This window comes from Pezoporus flaviventris, unplaced genomic scaffold (genome assembly GCF_033815535.1).
Source record: "Pezoporus flaviventris isolate CSIRO_AGI_PZ_B2104156 unplaced genomic scaffold, CSIRO_AGI_Pfla_v1 ptg000007l, whole genome shotgun sequence".
NCBI classification, from domain to species: domain Eukaryota; kingdom Metazoa; phylum Chordata; class Aves; order Psittaciformes; family Psittacidae; genus Pezoporus; species Pezoporus flaviventris.
In genome coordinates, this window is record NW_026892555.1 from 51,894,341 (window position 1) to 51,914,044 (window position 19,704).

The 19,704-nt window shown below is 37.5% G+C and overlaps 1 protein-coding gene across 12 annotated transcripts in view; it reads left to right on the forward strand.

Moving 5' to 3' along the window:
* The window catches only part of PTPRM (protein tyrosine phosphatase receptor type M), a 472,285-nt gene that overhangs the window by 418,631 nt on the left and 33,950 nt on the right, over positions 1–19,704 (forward strand). For all 12 annotated transcript variants that reach the window (XM_061448768.1, XM_061448769.1, XM_061448772.1 and 9 more), the window contains one exon: positions 1,760–1,796. In XM_061448768.1, the coding sequence (XP_061304752.1) occupies positions 1,760–1,796 (37 nt within the window). The remainder of the gene's footprint in view (positions 1–1,759; positions 1,797–19,704) is intronic.

Consider the following 19,704-nt stretch of genomic DNA (forward strand, 5'->3'; position numbering starts at 1 on the left):
TAGGCTAAGTAAAACAAGTGGTGCTTCATTGGAAACTGTCTGCTAAAGATGTCTTCTTCAGCAGTGGCATCTTTGAAAAATGGTGTCACAGTCTGCAGTTCAAATCTCATCACCAATATGAAACAGAAATGTAACAGATGTTTTTCTCAGAGACTGGAGAAACTAGAGCTATACCAGAAAAGTAGGTACTTCAGTTTTAACAATTTGAAATCTCGAGTTGTAACTTTCTGAAGATGTCTCCTTCTAGTGATGTTTATTACAATGTTCAAGAACCATTAATTTCAGCTTAGATTTCTGCACAGTCCCTTGCTGCTTAAAAGAATAGCACAGACACCAAGAGTTAAAGGCACATATGGTAATACATTTAGTTGGACATCTCACTAAACTCTGAAGGGAGTAATTTTCTGTCATGAAAGAAAAAGAGTTCACATTGGGGGCCTACATCTGAATTCAATTTCAACTGAATACACTTTCTATAACATTCAGGATTGTTCTCATTTTAGGCTACTAGTATGTTCTTGTGTCAGATTTTGATCTGACTCAAAAATATTAAAAGATGTGAGGAATTGGACCATACAGTCTCATTTAAAATGCTGGTAAGATAGCTGCATAGCAACTTTTTTTTGTTTATGGAAGCACAAGAGAGAGCATGGCCCTAAAAGAAGCAGTGGGTGAGAACCAAAAAATTATCTCCCTCATCCTCAGCAGATGGCTTCATTGCAGAGCTTGGAGGACTGCAGACATCTTCCAAAGAGAACTCTAGCACAAAACACAGCATTTTTTGTTTATAATCTTGTAAGTCAGGTTTCCATTAGAAATGCTTGGTTTTCTACTACAGAAGCAGCTGCAATTTTATTCTTGCATGTGCTTGTCAGTACAGTTGTCATGTTGTTAAACTAAACATGCAAATAAGGGAATGGCACTGTCACAGACACTACGAAATTTTCTTGGATAAAAGAGAGGGGCAATGGTTATGCTGTGTTTTTTCCTATGGGTTTTTTTACTGGGAAATGGAATTGTTTGATCCCAGCCACTAGGGATATTAGATAACACATAGCAGAAAAGAAATCACCACTGTAGCTGTCTGAACATTTCTCAGTTCACAGACTTCCAAATTTTGCTTCAGTGGCATGTAAAGGAATCAATTCTGTAATTCATGCTATTCATTCTCTCATATTCAAGGTATCTTCAGCTGGTCTGAGTTCTTTCCCACCTTGCATCACCACAATGGCCCTTGCTCTTTGCAAAGAAATTGCAATGGCATGCAAGCTACAGTTTTAAGTTCTTCCTGCTGTTGACTGAAAATGAACAAATCACAGTGGACAGAGTGAACATCCCCCCACCATTCCCCAACCCAAATGCAAATCTAGTGTTCTTTAGCTGTTAAGAAAGGAATAGGTTTTGCACTCAATAGCAATAGCTTGGAGGTATATCTCAGCCTCCATGAGCATCTGATGCCATTAACTGCAAGTGCTAGAGAGGATTTCATGCTGCTCATTTTCAGCAAAGTCAACAAGGGACTGAAAGAGCATATTACTTCTGTCCCTTAATGTACAAGGCTGCAACTTAAGTATCTTACAGAAAACACATTTGCCTCTTGTTCCCTTTCTCCCTTGCCCTTCCCCCACTGGAAAGAACTTTTGCATCTAATGCATTATCTGTATTGTGATTTTTACTGAATACTACTCTAAATGAATTTTCACTCACAGCAACATAGCGGAGCATATTGCTTATTTTTTTTTTTCCCAATTTATTTTAGGGTTATCATAGACCAAACCACTACATTGCTACACAAGGTAAGTTTATCACCCTTTCTTGTTGTGAAACTAAGAGGTTTTGGTACTTGGATTACAGTTTATGCTCTAATATGCTTTCTTGCCACAGTCACTATCCAGGACAGAGTAGGCTTGATCACTTAGGCAGAAGCTAGCGAACTGAATTATTACCTAATTTTCTAATTTTCAGGTATGTCAAGTAAGCAGCCCTTTACTTTTGTGTTTAAATACGTTTTGAGTAGAAAAGCAAAATTCACCCATTTTGGTAGAAGTTACTCAACATGTTGTTACTCATGAAAAAAGAAATAAGTCATGGTATAAATACTCATAGCAGCTCATAGCAGCCTTCCTGTATCTGAAGAGGGCCTATAAGGATGCTGGAGAGGGACTCTTTGTTAGGGACTGTAGTGATAGGACAAAGGGTAATGGGTTCAAACTTAAACAGGGGTAGTTTAGATATAAGGAAAAAGTTCTTTACTGTGAGGGTGGTGAGGCACTGGAATGGGTTGCCCAAGGAAGTTGTGAATGCTCCATCCCTGGCAGTGTTCAAGGCCAGGTTGGACAGAGCCTTGGGTGGGAGTGTCCCTGCCCATGGCAGGGGGGTTGGAACTAGATGATCTTACGGCCCTTTCCAACCCTAACTATTCTATGATTCTATTCAGTAAGCTTTTGAGAGAGACAATGGTGTCATAAAAATGAAAGTTCTCTTAATTGTTCAATGATAACTAGGACTCAGGTCCTGGAAAACACTTCACTTAGCAAGTTTTACTAGAGAACCCAAAGGCATATTATGCTTGCGAGGGGATTCTTCAAAGGGATCTAGTAAGACAATTTTACAGGCCATTGTTTAAAAGCTTGCTTGTGGACAGGAGCCCATTCCTTTGACAACACACAAATTATTTTTCAATTTGTACTTGTCTTCAAAGACATAATTTGCTCATTCTGATGTAGTTCTTAATTAATTTTTGGCCAAGTTTAGAGCTGGAACAAGTGGGAAAGATGAGTCTTCTGTGTCGGCTTCACCGTAGTATTGAACAATATGCCAATCTCCTGCCTATGCTTGAATAGCATATAGGTGAAAATTTGATAGTTCCTCCGCTGCTTGGAGGGAATTTTCTCTGTAATAGGTGTTCTGTGACAAAGCTTCCTGCATTTGCCCATGGATCTGAAGAAGCTGAGCTACACCCACATACGTTATTTCAACACATGTCCAATCTTTTAAGAGAGCCAGCTGGAGTACTGAGTATAATACTCAGAATAATCTTACCATGTGTTGGATTTAAAGGTTATGCCTACTTTTTAATGACTTTTTATCAAAGCAGAGAAAATGTTGGCCATGTCAAATAAGAGCTCTTACTGTGATTTCAGTTGTGCCTTAAGTAACCCAGTCTGCAGCCTCCAGTCCCCACTTCTGCCAGTGGGAGGATACATATCTCTGCCTTTCTGTACTCCAGCTCTCGAAAGTCCCTTTGTGCTACTTTGTGTGAGATGACAGTGGGGCAAGACACTAGTCTTATTTCTAGAACTGCCTCACTACTGTCAGTATTACACTTTAGACCAGAATTAGAATTTGTGATCTTAGAAAATGAGCCATTTAAATGTTATATTTCTTCCAATTCTGCTAGCCACCCACTGCATTCCTCAATCCACAGTCTTTCTACAGAGGAGACAGACAGGAAAACTAGGACAAAAATACAACATTTGCTTAATTCTGTTTGGGCTTTTGCACCCTCCTCTTCTGAGAATACATGGATTGTTTCATTTAACCTTTAGCTAATGAAGATGTTGCTTTTCACCCGTAATTGTATCCTTAAAATGAGAAGTTACACAGTTGGCATTTTACTTGCAGTTTGTAATGCATTTGTTTTCATCAGGAGGTTCACCAGGAGATCCCCCTGACAGCTTTCTGATAGACACATAAGATCCCTATCTGAAGCAAGTTTAAATGCAGCTTTATCACTCATCATAGTACTTGAATAGCAAATGTTAAGCTTGAGGTTTTTGTACTTACAGCTTTCAAAGCCAAGTATGTAATAATGTATGAATAATGTACTTAAAGTCTCTGTACCAGATCTGCCAACAAGTCCCAACAGTTTCTTTGCCACAGTTGTTTCCTGATACGGTGTCAAGAAGGATAATAAGAGAAATAGAAACAGTTCTTCTTCCAAGATGTAAAGGATATGTCTGTTTCAGCTGTTATTCTTTGGGCAGGTCCCATCAGTTTCTTCTGTATAGGTGCAGCTAAGTGGACACAGGGATGCCTAACCCTTCCCGCAAAGCAAAGAGAGAGAAACTGACTCTCTGAAGAATATAAAATTCATTTTTAAATGGGCATACAATTTATAGCAAATTCAGAATAATCTGGCTGTCAGTTTTTGATGCATCACATCTGTAACATCCTAATTTTTAAGGCCAGTTGGGAAATAGATTTGTATCTCCAGTTTGGAGGAATGAAGAGCACTGGTGTCACTCATCTCAGGAGGTTGATGAATGCTCTCTGGCTCTGTCCCTGGCCTTATGAAGAATCATGAGAAAGTTTCTTTTCCTTCCTCTGTCTCAGCTTTCCCGTCTGCAGAATACAATTAAAAATACTCACCTGCTTTTTATAGTTTTCTGCAATGTCCTGATAGATGCAGCTGTGTAAAGGCTGTTTAGTGTGATTCCCCAGTATCACAGTTTCCTGACAAAGCCTTTGCACAATAGTAACACTTCCAGTAAGATGCAGTCTCTGTCTTTTGCAAAGGTGGTAAGATTACTGGGAATAATCTATAGGACTTCTTTAAGGCTCTATATTCACTGTTAAAAGAAAGACATTTGTTTCACTTGTCAAACAGACTATGCCTTTGTATGCCTTCCTTAGTAGTAGTTAGCCTGTCACAAGGCATGGCTTTCGATATAGCTGATGATGTTTATACTGTTTTAGAACACACTTTCATATAGATATGTATAAACACATCACTGCAGTACAACAGTTAAGCTGCGTGATTAATTCCCTTGATGTCTACTTTACATCAGTCTTTAAATAACTTTTCCCATTCTCCCTTTTCTCCTCCACCGCAACTTTCACAGGTGCACGTGCCTATTGTTCTTTGTTCTTTGAAGGAAAGTATCATTATGTGAGTCAGTTTAACATCTCTGAGGAATTAGAATGATTGATACTTAATTTTCCTATGTTATTCTTAGGCTGCATTCAACATATCATTGTTAATGAGGAAATATAATTGTTTTAAGTGAAGAAGTGGCAAATTTAATCAGTTTGTAATAGATTACCATTCTGCTTTTAACAGAGCTGGGAGTTGCATAATCACCTGTTTATTAAAGTGTTACTGTCTTCCGTACTAAGCAGAGTTTGACACACAGACTGGTATCTTTCCACCTTGGCATGTGTAGCTTCCTGTTGCTAATTTAAATTAGGGAGAGAAATGTTCTTTAAAAGGCTTGTCTAATGGAGGCTTTCTCAACTAATAATAAAAAAAGATTTTGGTTCTATTTTTAAGAGTAATACATTCAGAGGGTGCAATTTCAATTATAAAATTAATATCAATTTTCCTTTATGTGATAACTATAATGTGAGTGGTATACTGAATTTACAGCTAATAAAGACTTTCGGTGATCTGCTGTAATTGGCGTCAACAGATGGGATCCGCACCTGAGTCACCATGATTAAAAAAATCCCATATCACAAGCCAGCATATTGGGCCATGAAGAACCAGAAAGCTGATGCAATTTAAAACTCGCTATTTTGTTTTATGTATCCCTTGTTCCCATGGATATAATTCTTTAGATTTTTTTTTATAGCAGGATATTGAGCTCTTGTATGATCTGCTCAATTTACTGGCTGCTAGGGTTGGTTTTTTTTTCCAGGCGTTAGATAATCAATTAATTTTAAACAGGTCCTTTAGTAAGAGCATTAGGTTGAATATCTCTACAGTACTTGTTCTCACACACAATACTGGATGTTCTTACTATCGGATGACTGTTGTTAATCTTGTGTGTCTCACCTGATCACTAAGCAGGAAAAATTAATCTTTTTTGTATTTGCTTGTTCTCTGTCCCCTGGAGTTTGTAGAGTTAGCTTAGCTAAGACTTAGCTTCTTTTAGCAAGTCTCTGTCACAGGTTTGGTCATGCTTCCTCCTTTACCACTGCACCAGACACTGTAAATTATGAGTGACAAATGAATGTTAATATATTTCTACAGTGTTGCTGATTGCCATTTCCACCAAGGCTGGTTTTTTGAGCAGACCAACAGTGTGAACAACAAACACTCACATGCAAGCTGCATATTTTTATATATGAAGTGCATTCACTTATGCATCTCAGACTTTTGAATATTCCTCAAGGTTCAGATTGTCTCTGCTTGCTGCAGCTTGCAGATGAACCAGATCTAAGATATTTTGTGGAAGTAGTTCAGAGCATTTCTTAGTGACTGTAAAAAGCTCTTGAAAATAAAGCAGCTTCAGATATAATAGTGCAGCGTAGGCTTTCAAATTCTTTTTTGTCTGCGTCCAGTTGTAAAGCAGATGCTAAACCATTTCAGTCTGTGTATCACTGAATACGGAGACAGACATCAAGTCAAGTTTCAGTCAGGAGGAGTTTTTTAGGTATGAGTTAAAAACTTCTGAAAATAAGTATTTACAGTGAAAATGTTTACAGTCTTCACTGCAACAGCATAAACTTGCCACTGTAATAACCCCTTTCATATTCCTTCCCTTTTCTGCAAAATATGTCTTTCTTCCACACACGACTGTGTATGTTGTGTGAACATTTTAATAAGGGTTTTCAGAAACAAAAATACATTTTCTTTCAAACTTAAAAGTCCTGTTCAGACATCTGAAGCAGAAATACTGCTCTGAATAGTAATACTCAGCTTCCATGGCATGTTTTTTTGGTTTTATTTTACAAAAAGTTTTCAGAACTACAGCAGTGTGGAAGCCCCACAATTCTCTTTGCAAAGAAACTTTTGCTGCCATTGTTTTAGCCTCCAGATGAAAATTAACTTTTGAAATTACTTCAGGAAGAACTGAAAAACAACAAAGCAAGGTAGTTCTGCACAACTTTTCAGAGTTACATATGCTGTCATTTTTGCATGATGTAGGGTAGTCAGGCTGATTTCCTGATACATGTATGTACACACGAAGAGATTGAATTCTATATACCTGTATTAATGCTAAAGATTCAACTGTGTTTGACTCTATTCTTTACTTTTTAATCATCAAAACTTTAAAAAGGCGGTTGAAGCAATCTGTCTTCAGTGAAGGAGATAAACCCATAAGAATGCACTATATTGAATAGGTGAGGCTTTCTGAAACATGTTCTTCACCTGTTTTGCAATACTGATGACAAACGGCAAAGAAGTTACTTTTCTTCCCACACCCAATGCATACAGAAGTACTAGACCCTTTGTGTTATCTCCAGGTTATACTGTGAAGCCATAGGGGAAATTCACCAAAGCTGTCTTATGACTGTTTCCCACCAAAGGCTGATGATAACAACTACAACATTTGAGCACCTTTTGAAAATCATTACTTTTACTAGTGTTGAGGACAAAAAGTGTGTATTACAAATGGTAACTATAAAAGTTAAATTTTTTTAACAGTTGCCACTTTATGGTACATGAGAATACCGGAGTTTCTCTCTGCCTCTTTGTTTATAATAGCACATTTTATCGATAACTGTGTTAGAAGAGTTTGACCATTTTCATGATTCCAGTATTTTTCTGTCTTTGTCTTAATCAGCTGTGTTTTCGTTTTGTCTGCACAGGGAATGAGATGCTCCTGTGGAAGGCTACAACTGCAGAGCTAGCATAGATTTATTAAAAAATACAAAGTTGGCTTAGGCTCTGTTGAAGTGTGTCACTTCTCTGAATCTTTGTGTGTAGACCAAGAAAGAGAGGAGCATTGTTGGAAAACTGATGACAGATCCATTGCTAGTAGAACCACTTACTTTTTACATATGTGCAGCTACATTTTGCATAAAATACATGCCTACCTTTAATAAACCTTTGGAATTTCTTTATAAGAACAAACAAGATCTAGAAATTATGTTAAATAATTATTTGATATTTATTTATATAAAGCCTGACATGCCATGCAGGCTTGTCCTGGGTTCAGCAGGACTGCATTGACTGCTACTGCAGGAGAAGGCTGTTTTTTCACTTACTTGTTAATGTGGCTTGTGAAACAAAAGTTTGAGAAACTGATGATTTTTCTGTAGTTCATTGTCAAAGCCACAGAGGAAGAAAAGCGATCCTTCTGTCCTCTTCCCTACAAAGATTGAACAGCAGGAAATCAGACATAAAGGTCTTCAGAGCATATACAGATCTCTGTCTCAAAGGCAAGATACTGGTTTGATTTGTCTGTTGTGAAGTCAATCTAGAATAGCTACAACAGACTTCTGCATATCAGAATTAAGAAGCAAGAGAAATGAGGGACTACAATAATTAAGTAGACAGAGGTGAATCAGGTACAAGGAAATGTTTCAAAGTTGTATTGTAAAAAATAGAAGATTGTGTGAAAAGTAATGTAGCTGTTCTCCTTTCAAAAATGTGACTATGTAATATGTCGTGCAGACAAGGAAGTTATGATCTTCCTGGAACTCAAGAGCTAAGCAAACTGTCCTTGTAAACCAAACACGCTTTCAGGAAAAAACATTATGGAGGTGGCCATCTATTAGCATATTTGCTGCTGACTCCTAGTTACCTAGATTATGCACTAGAATTCACTTTTTTGTCCAAGGAAGGTGTGTACTTCAGCATTACAAATGTATCTCACATGTCTGGTTTTTGGGGATGCAAATTATGAAAAGTTGATGCTTGATGATAGGTTGTCCTCAATAAAGAATCAGCCATAGATTGAACTTCATGGGGAAGGTACCTGGCACTTTTGACGGAGTACCGTTAGCATGCCTGCTAGTGAATCCTAATGCTAAAGCAAAAGGAGCAAAGAAATGCAGTTTGTCAGGAAAATCACTTGGTAAGGCATCTTGGTTTTCTGTGAAGTTTATTTTCCAGCTGGACTTCAGAAGCATGGAGGAAGCTTGGTACCAGGTGTAAGAAGGCTTTTTGTCTTCCCATTTGCTGATAAAAATGAGTGTAGCAAGTTGGCGAACTGGATATATTTCAGAAACCCATGTAACAAGAAACAAATAAGGCAGGTTTTTGTTCGGTTTTTTGGTTTTGGTTGTTTTGGGTTTTTTTTTTTTTTTTTTGTATTATCACCATATCCAGACATTTGAAACACGTCATCTTTTCTCTATTCTGTAACCTTTGGTAGTAACTTAAATCTCTATATTGGTATGGACACCAATGCACACAACAGTCTGGGTGATTTTGAAGCACTGCCTTTGAAAAAGAAAAGATACAGGCTTACGAGATTAATTTCTATCCATCTGTATTATTCCATACAGTTGCATAGTCAGATGAAGACTTTGTGGAGAGTCCCTGTGCTGCTGCTAAATCCCATTCTGTTGCAAGCATGCTCCTGTTACTGTGTCTGTGTCAAGCACAAATACATTCAGTTTGTTAGAGTGGCTTTCCTTGTTTACACTGTACATAGAATACTGTAGTCTCCCATGAAAATATAACAAAAAATGGACTGAAAAGGTTAGTGTTTCGCTTTCCTACTTGAAGCAGTGAAAATAACCAATGTGCTCCCAAAAATAACAATAAATAATAGAGCTGAGAAAATTTGTTGTCATGGAGATTTAATTTTTATCATAGTTGTCTTGAAGTCAAAAGGAAAAACATCCAATACACATTTGTTAATACCTTCACATGTATCTTGATCTAAGGTTTGTTTCATTCTATTTCTATGACTGAGGAAGAAACAAATGTACCAAAGTTCTCCAGCCTTAAATAGAAAAATATATTGTGAGAGATACAGCTCATTCATAAATTATGACAAATTTGTTTTTTTCTAGCATTTTTACTTATGCTTTAATGTAGACTAAATTACCTTTTTTGTTCATCTGGGTAAAGAGTTCGTGTTAATGCACTTAAACTCCCATCATAAGTTTAAAACTTACAGCATCTGAATATCTTACTCCCATGCATGAGCAACATTCCTTCACAGTAAGGTCCTTGGGGAAAAATAAAAGAAACTACTAGCCAAAATGAACTCATATTTTCAAGCTTGTGAATAGTGATGATTTTATTACATTCTGATGCTTATGATTGACTCAAAGTGAAAATAGAAAGTAGAAATGGGAAAGACTAATTAGGTTCTTTTGTCTATTCCCTAAGGAGCCTTCTACTGAAGGGGATAAAATGATCTTAAACTTCTTATCCATCATCAAAATTGATTCTTCATTGCCAGTTGATAGGAAGAATCCAGTCCAAGAAGTCAATTACCTGAGATTTTTTTTTGGAGATGTTACAGGCAGCATGTTTTTTCAAAATAAATTATGTATTTGTTAGTCTTCCCAAGCTCAGCTGGGTTATTTAGAATAAGTGATTAGTAGGTACTCATATTACCATGGTGCAAGTCACCCTTACTGAGAAGAATGCACAAACCAAAAACTAAACCAACTTTCTTACTGGAAAACATTGATTTAGCTGAACTGAAACTTTCTGTTGGACTGCTTTCACAGACAGTTCAGGTTCCAACTGTGGACTCAAGGCTCCTGGAATAAGCCTTCAGTCAGAGCTGTGACCTCAGGGAGAGCCAGTACTTCATGTTGCTATTTGATCTGCATTAATTTGGACCTGTATCTCAGTTTCCCAAATGAGTTACCCATTGTTCTCCCGACATGCCTGACTGTAATTAAACAGATGTCTGTAGGGCACAGAGAGAAAGAGAGGCCATGTGCAAATGAGACCAACTCTGTTTCTCTGTAGCTAGTACACTCCATTGCAAAATACATAAAGGCCTCTAGTTACAATTATAGTTATTCAAAGTATTCCTGTTGGGTAGCAGAAAAAACTGAAACACACTCGCTGCAAGCCATTGCCTAGCAGTACTCTCTTAAAAGCTGTGTGAGGTAAATATTCAAGCCTCTGGCTTTATTCAGGTATCCCACATAACCCTCACTAGGGGATCTCTGACTCCTGGGAGTGCTACATGTAGTGCAAAATCAGGAAGATACTTGATTTATCCAGTGTAAGGAAATGTTAATGAGAGGAACAGACCATTTAACATCCCTACCATGAGGCAAACAAATCATTATAAAAGTAAGAGTTTGTCAGTTATTCCGGGTTATCTACATCAAAGAACAACTACATCGTTTTATTAGGTTTTTTAATTTCCTGCCATTAAGATCAGAAAAAGTAGCTTTCTTGCATAGCATAGTGGTACTATGTATGCAGTTCTTATTGCTTCCAGCTTGGCCTAATCTCAGGCTAAATCTTGGAGCATTTCTTCTGCTGCCAGTTCCTTTGTTGCTAGTCTACAGTACTTCTGGGAGTAGTCAAAAAGTGTTATGGGAATGTGCTATTTATTCTTTGGGAAATCGTATGACATTTTCATTTTATTTTATTGATACAGAACAAACTGAGCTAGTATTGGAAATCTAACCATGGAGAAATGTCAATCAATAAGTGCGTAACACTTTATTAGATGGAAGCTTAACTGGTAGCATTAGCTGTAGTGTTATAAAAGTGCCTTAAATAGCACCTGCCAGTAGTGCACAAATAAAGTCTGGTCTCAGACTTACAAATAGATATAAGTGCCGCAGTGACTTGTTTGTGAACATGGTGGAAATACTAGTATGTAGTAGGGACAGGTAAAATTATTCAGAAATTACCAGGGAACTGGCATATTATGGCTGCTCTATATTATACCAAGCCTGTTCATTTCATTCAGACCCTGCCTTGCCTCCTGTTGCCTCTCAAGGTATGTTTGGATTGTGACTGTGAGGGGCATGAACAACTTTTTGTGTATTCAGGGGCATTTAGTATGTAATCCAGTTCCCGCAACAGCGGAGCCTCGGTCTCAGACTGGGACTTCTAGATGGTACCATAATGCAGGCAAAATAATGCATGAAGATGTGCACCGTTCCAGCCTTGTTAGATCTGTATCAATAAAGAAAAGAAAATGCTGTATGATATTCCAGAGAATAAATACCACGTCCCTGTGAAACTTTCTGGCTACCCACAGAATCACCAAAGAATAGGATCAGAGAAAATGCCAGCAAGAGAAATGATCCAGCTCTAGCCAATAGTTGATGTGTATGTGTATACACACTCTTACAAAATAAGTGTTTTCAAACTGATTATCTAGTTTTGTGAAACGAATAATTTCAGAGAAAAAAAAATCATTGGAATAATCAGTTTTCTCATTACTCAAAGGATATAATTTTTAAGCATCTCTGTATTAAACTGGGAATTTAGAATGGAGGGTTTGGGGTCTTTTTAGCTAGCTGTGAGACGCTTGTGTATATTTCATAAAACAATAGGACTGTAGCTCATCACTACTGTACATTTTAAATGGCATGTTACAGGCCAAATATTTTTATATTATTTTACATTTGGAAAGAGATGGAGAATTTAGAGGTCAGTCTCCTCCTTTGCTTCATCCTGTGAAATGCCTTCTGCTGACTTTTCAGAATGTAGGAGGAGGTGGTATAGGAAGCCAGCCAAAGCATGGGTCAATCTCATGGGAGCTGTAGATAAAATTTCTATATGCACCTCAGTCACTTAGTAATCTAAGCCTTGTTGAAAGCTAATGGGACTTGAAAGCACTTTGAAAATTTCATTTTGTGAAAGCCAGTTTTCACATAGAGCAGCGCACAGGCAGCAGGGCTTGCTGACTGGCTAGCTCAGAGAAGGTAGGATTCAGTTTGTGCTTGAAAATCAGCTGATTACTATTCACTGTGCTGTCTCTTGGCTGATAATGAGAGGAAGTTCTGTTTTCTCTGAGCAAAAGACACAGTAGAGAGCCTCTATGTGCTCGTAGCTGCACTGGGCAGGATTTGTCCCAGTAAAGCATTTCAGCTTGCTTTATAAGCAGTGTTTTCCTGAGATGTCAAGCTAACAAGATTCAGTCAGATCTGTGTCTTATTGACAATCCATCTAAGATGAGGAAATAATGAAAAACACATTTTAAATTCATAGCTCAGTTCTGATTAACTCACTTGAGTGTAACTGAGATGACTTGCTGTGGAATAGTGTTGCTGCATACTGTCTTCTGGTTTTTTGCATTGTAAGGTGGTATCATTGAAAAAGGACAGAAAAGAAATGGTGGACTGCCTACAACTCAAATATAGATTCTGCATATAATTGGTATGCATGGTATATTCTGAAGCCTGGGTTTAAACTAATGTTAGGAGAAACATTTTTTATTTGTTTCTGAATGAAGTTTGGATAGACTTCTTGCTTACAAAATGGTGACATTTCTTACCTGACTCTGAATTAATTACTGCCTCTTCAAAGAAGTGGCTCCTCTCTGCACCATCTGTGAATCTACTACCACGGAGGAGACAGTTAAAATAAGGTTTAAAACTCAGGGGGAGGTTTTTTCCATACCTCACATAAGAGTAGCCATAGCCTCAGGCTTTCTTGCTTGGGCTGCCTCCTGGCTTAACATACTTACAGGGAGCCAACTTCAACAGAACTTTATCCACGGCTTGCTTTGTTTGCATTTTTCCAAGACAAGAGAGATTTTCAAGGAAGTCTTATCAGGAAAGCCAGCATAGCTCTATAATTACAATATAGCTCTGCTAAAGACTACATAATAATTAATATTTGTAAGGCTAAAATTAGAAAGTGCTTTTCAAATGACATCACAGTCGACACTGTAAGTCAAATGAAATAGAGTGATAAAAGCAAGAATGTGGGTTTTCAGCTCATTACAGGGGTTTTGTTTAGTTTAATTTCATTGAGATTCTTTAATGCACAGAATGTCTGGGGCTGGGATATGCAGAAGTAACAAATAATAATTAATACTGAAGCTAGAAACCAGCAATTAATAAATAACACTGAAGTGTTTGTGGCCAAGTTTTGCCAGTGTAAGCGTCTTTTGCCTTTTAGGTATGCTAATTTTTACAATGATGATGCTATAGGAGACTTCAGTAAAAGCTAATAGATGCATGGCACTGGGGTACATTTTACCCTCGATGCTGGTTGAGTTTCTGGAACAGTCTTGGGAGGACTTTAGTTAAAGCATTAGAAGCATCCAGGTTATATGACCTGATTCTTTTTCATCGTTATTTTCTTGACACTTTAAAATACAAAAAATTGATCTGTATGCATTTGGATAGCTATTGGTGAGTGGAGGGCCCATATGGTTTAGTGATATCTTGACCAGCTTTATCTCAGACTTGAAAATTATTCACATTATTTATAGTAGCATACATACTGTGCCTATTAAACATACTCTTGTAGAAGTTTTAAAGTTAATTTAAGTCTATATGTTGTGGTAGAAAACAAATGTCTAAACCTATTTTGAGAGAAGTTATAGCTGAAAGACTGCATGATCACTGCCCGAGTTTTTTAAGTTTTTATAGCAAAGCTTTGTTCTGCACTTCATTGGCCTCCATGGAGGCACTAAACCCTTAAGAACTCCTGGAAATGTGAGTGAAAGTTAAATGTGTGCTACCATAGCTACTCAACAAGCATATGGTAAAGGCTGCTCTTCAGAAATCAGATTATCAGGAACTGATCAGATCTTCACAGTGTCTTCCACTCAGAAACCCCCTCGTTTGGAGAGGGCAGGGATGAGCCAGCATACAGCTGTACTGCTGTGGGGCAGTAGCAATGCAATTACAAAAAACAATGAGCTAGCAGTTAATCTTGCTATTTGACTGCATCAGCACAACTGGGATCTGTCACTTCTCATTAAGTATGCTATTTTAGATAGAAAGATCAAGACATTTTATTTTTGTTTACTTTGCTATGAAAAAACAGAACCTAATCTTAAACTCCTTAGTCTATGTCTGAACATGCAAAGAGGTGTCCAGGACTGCAGAGCTGATGACCACTGATGACCTTCCCATGAGATTTCTGGAAGGCTGAAGGAACTGAACATTCATGGAAACCTGATCACCTAATGATGCGCCTGCAGGTTCCTGTTGCTACAATCTTGAGCACATTGCCTTATTGAGTAGGGGAAAAATATATTTCAGTTAAGGGAGATGTTCCCTTGCCTACAGTCAGCGATATTTATAGTTTAAAGGAGCATTTAACTGCAATTTTTTACATAACTTTTGAAAGGGCATTTTATTCTTACTTCCGAATTCCAGCATGATTAAAAGAGCAAGTAGCATGCATTTATGGATTATCAGATCACTGGACTGGGAGAGCATTAGTCACCGTGTAGTTTTCATAGAATCAAAGAATGGTTTGGCTTGGAAGAGGCCTTAAAAATCATCTAGTTCCACAGGCAGGGACAACTTCCACTAGACCAGGTTGCTCAAAGCCCCATCCAGCCTGGCCTTGAACACTTCCAGGGATGGAGCAGACACAGCTTCTATGGCCATCTGTGAAATTCTCTTTTCATTACCCTATTAACAGCTAGTTTGTCCCATTTAAGAAGTTTATTAGGAAGAGGAGAATTCTTGAACTTTTCAATCTGTTAGCTTGTAGCCTGTTCTCCCAGTAATTTATTTTTTTTTTTATGTCTGATTTTATGCTTTCATGTGTGTTTTGAGCAATTTCTGCTACATAATGGGTTTGGTGGGGAGTTGACAGTGTAATTGCAAAGGGAATCATTGCTTTTGGCTTTTTTTGCCATGCATCAGTTAAGAAAGCATTTACCATGTCTCATGTTCATGTTGGACAGATCATGCATAGTTGAGAACACCACTCCCTCTATGCAAGTATACTAGCTAGTTGTCCTTGAATGGTCAAGTGATAGGCAGCCACAGCAGCAAGCAGCAAAAGGAAAAATACTTCTGTGAAAGGTGAAGACAGTTATCATTGCTACTAGAAACTGGAGAAAGTGTTAGTCAAGGGCACCATTTTATAACCACCTCCTCACACGGGGTGGATGCATCACTGTAAGAAGGCTTATTGCACTCTTTTCAAGGTGGAATTTAACTGCTGCAGATATAAGTCTTGCATCTTGTCAGTCCACTGCTGCTATCAAGACATGCCTAATGGCTACAGCTACCTATGCACTGTCCCTGGGGAGCCTTTGGAGCTTAAGGGCATCTGTTCATTTTCTGCACAGTTCTAGTTTTAATATCTGTCATTGAATTTGGTTTCAGGTGGACCAAACATCAGCTTTTGGATTTGGTATTCTACACGTAAGAAAGGTTTAAGAAGCTATTTGTTCCTTGTTTAGGCCGCCAGCTCTTCTAGAAACTGAAAAATTACCCATAGATTTACAATTCCATCTCACTAAGTGCCAGGCACATTTCAGGATTCAGTTTTACTTGTTTCTTGGTGCATTTGCTTTCTTTCCTACATCTGAACACTTTTTTTCCTATATTGCGGGCTAGTTTATCACATTTGTATTGATCACATACCCTATTTGCCATACTAGCTGTTAGAATTGGGTCTCACAATTACAAGCAGAAATAAAGGCTCTAAAAACCTTGGTGTACAGAAGCAGCTTCTTAAGAGTTTAAGCCATTCTTAAAAGCCGTGTGATTTTCCATTTCCTAATAAGCTTGCATTCCCAGAGCAGCAACTAACAACTACTGGTAATACAACTAATGGTTGTGATATTTACAACTGATCATTTCTGTTGAGTTTTTTCAGTAATGCATTTAATTAGATTGGGGTTTGGAGGGTTGATTTCTCCTTTTCATCTTCTGGTGTCAGTATGTTGTTGATTTCTTTTTTTCACAGCAGAAATCTTTGATACCAACTACTATATTGTGTAGCTAATGGGGTATGCCACAGGCTTACTGTTAGGCAGCACAGTTCCTTCTCTTCAGACCTTCTTCTCCTGCAAGGGGGCAACTGCTGAGAATAACCTCCCTGCCTATTGTGCGTACATCTGTTAAGCTGATGCTTAGAACAATTATAGGCTCTTTCCCTATCACAAGTCTCTGGAATCAAATTGTTCAGTTCTTCATGACAATAAATCCTCAACCCTACCTAGCCTCTAACGCTGTTCAATTCTAGCTGGAGACAAGTAATAATTTATTCATATGTCAGAAAATAATTTGAAAAATGTCAAGGAGAAAAGAAAAATGGAGTAGAAAAGAATTACTTGCTGAGAATTTAAGGTAGGGTTTTAGGTTGGGTTTTTTTCCTTTCGATGTCCTGAACATGAAAAAAGTTTGGAGGCTGTATGTAAGGGCTGGAGGGGAAAAGCAAGAAAACACTTCAAAATACTTGAGGAGAGCAGGAAATCCTGTCAAGCACTTTTAATTAGATTGTCTTATCATTTGGATATTAAGATTGGGAAAACCTTAGCACTGAAGAACAGGACATTTCTTCTAAGAACATTTGGAATCAAGCTTGAAGGACTTGTCAGAGCTTAGCTCTTTCTCTGGCCTGAAAAATGCTATTACTTTTTCTAAAGATTTATTTTTCTCATAATTTTTCTTCTTTATAAAGAATGAAAATTGAAAATCTTCAAGAAGAAATTAGGGTTTAGGATCTATCCCCAGTTGTACTTTGTGATGTAGGAATCTTTAAATCATGAGAAGAATTATGATGTCTATAGAAAAAAAGAAAATCAGGAATAAATTGTCACAGGTTATCCCAGGGCTGTCAAAAAGAAATGACTGTTACAAAGTAGAGACCAATCATCTTGTATCTCAAGCGTATCTGTAAGAAAAGTGAAATAACACATAAAGAAACTGGCTACATTGCCCCGCATTTCTCAAAGATTCTGGCATCTTACAAGGAAAAAGAAGAGGGCTGTGTAGACAGAGGATCTTTTCTCACCTTTCCTGGAGCTTTACCCTAAACATATTCAGATGAACAATCTTAAAACATCACATAATCCTGTGCTGACAGAATGCAGTGGAGCCATTTAGATTTTCTCCATTAAACAAAGTTGTGAATCAGAATTCTTGGAGCAATAAGGTGGTGATTTTTTGTCCTTGATCAAGCTTAAATAATCTTAATAATGTGTCAAGAACTTGCAGAATCTTTCCAGGTCACTACTCTGTGAAAATCTGCCTTTCCACAATCTTATTTTTAGCTACACCCCTTAAAAGATGGTAGCAATAGTAATTTTGCTGAATATTTGTTTAAGATTTGAGAGAACTAGTATTTTTCTACAGTGACTAAAATACCCTCCTTCCTTTTACCAGTAGGAGAGGTTGGCCCAAAACCTTTCTAAATGACTTTAATTACCCAAAAAGCTATACTGAATCCTACAATATTAAACCACAAGCAAGCTAAACTTGCAGTATAATGTATATTAATTTTCTTACTGTGACATTCAATATGGCACTTGGACCACGCATGTATTACATATCTAGGACATTTACTTATAAGTAAAATACTTACTGTAAATTTCCAGATGGTGGAGAGTGATTTAGGAATTGTCACACTTCAGAATGAAATCTCACAAAAGTATCACCCGCTCTGTGCTGTAAATTAAAATAAAATAAAATAAAAAAGGTGTCCAGTTTTGCATCCACATCATCTTGAATTTGGTAATTTCAAATACTGTAGGTTTAGATTCTGCTGTTATTTCTACTCTGAGACCTTCTGATGTTTCTTGTGTTCTAACAGTCATAGGTTCCTGTTGTTTTAAATTGCTTTTTCTTCTGTTACATGAACAACCAAAGCCAGAAAAAGACAAGTTGTGAGACTATAGGGAAACCTGTGAAACTAGCTATATATGCAGAATTCTTAAAAGCAGAGAAAATAAGGGAGAGAATACATAACATCCTTGGTCTATGCAAATTATGGATGATAAAATTATCCTTTGGAATTCCTGAAAATTCAGAAGTTTTAGACTATTACCATCCTTTTTCTGACACTTGAGTTCCAAGTAAGTTAGGTCGTAACTGTAATATTAGTTATTTGCCTAGTGAGTTGGTTTTGACTTGCCTGTAATATCACAGAATCACAAAGTCATAGAATCACAGAACTATTTGGGTTTTAAGGGACCTTCGAAGATCATCTTGTCCAACCCCCTGCCATGATAATCCAGTAACAACATATGACTACATTTTTCATTAAGTACTTGACTTTTAGAATGAAAGTTTTATGTTCAAAGTGAGCTTAAAGTACCAAAACATGGGAGCCAAACTGCCCAAATCTTCAGTGTATAGTTTTGTAATGTTTTAAGAGTGTTGGTTTCTTCACTAGAGGAACATTTAGGCCAATACATTGTCCATTTGTCCTCCAATTAGCTGATTGAAGACATTCCTCTAGATAAGCCACTAATTGCTTACTTCAGTGTGGCAGTACACTAATGGATTCAGTATGGATGTTTAGTTTATAGTACTTCATAGCATTTTGAGTTAGCTTATCTTTATTGGCTCAGTGATTTTAAAGTAGTGGTTTAAGACTGGGGTAGCACATTGAATGTCATGAATAAGACATGTAGAAGTGGATAGGATGAAGTATACATAAAGCGGTGTGGTGGGTCTCAACACTTTGTTTCTGTAACATTTCCTGTGGGCTGGTACCCAGCTTTAGCATGACACTAGAGGAAGCCCTGTGTGTTTGTCTACAAAGGCACAGGTTGTTGAGGAAAGCTCTGCAGAGGACATGGCCGTCATGGCATGGCAGAGTTCTTTACCGGTTTCCCCCTGGTTTTGCAAGGTGATATACTGCTGCAAAAAAAAACTGTAACTTCTGCCTCGCTTCAGGAAGTACGATTTGGGAACTGGAGTAATTTGATGGATAGTGTATACTAAGAAAAATATTAGAAACCAGGAAGCCACATTGTCTCTTGAGGCTCATTTCATTTCAAATACCCCTTCCCTGGGTTATCATCCAATTGTTAAGAGAAAGAGTAATGTTATCCATTTTTTATAATTCCACCTCTGGGCATTACAGAGATAAATACCTAAATGCTGGAGAACTAACTTCCTTTCAGAGCACTGTTTCAGGGGGAAAAGACTTAAATGCAGATA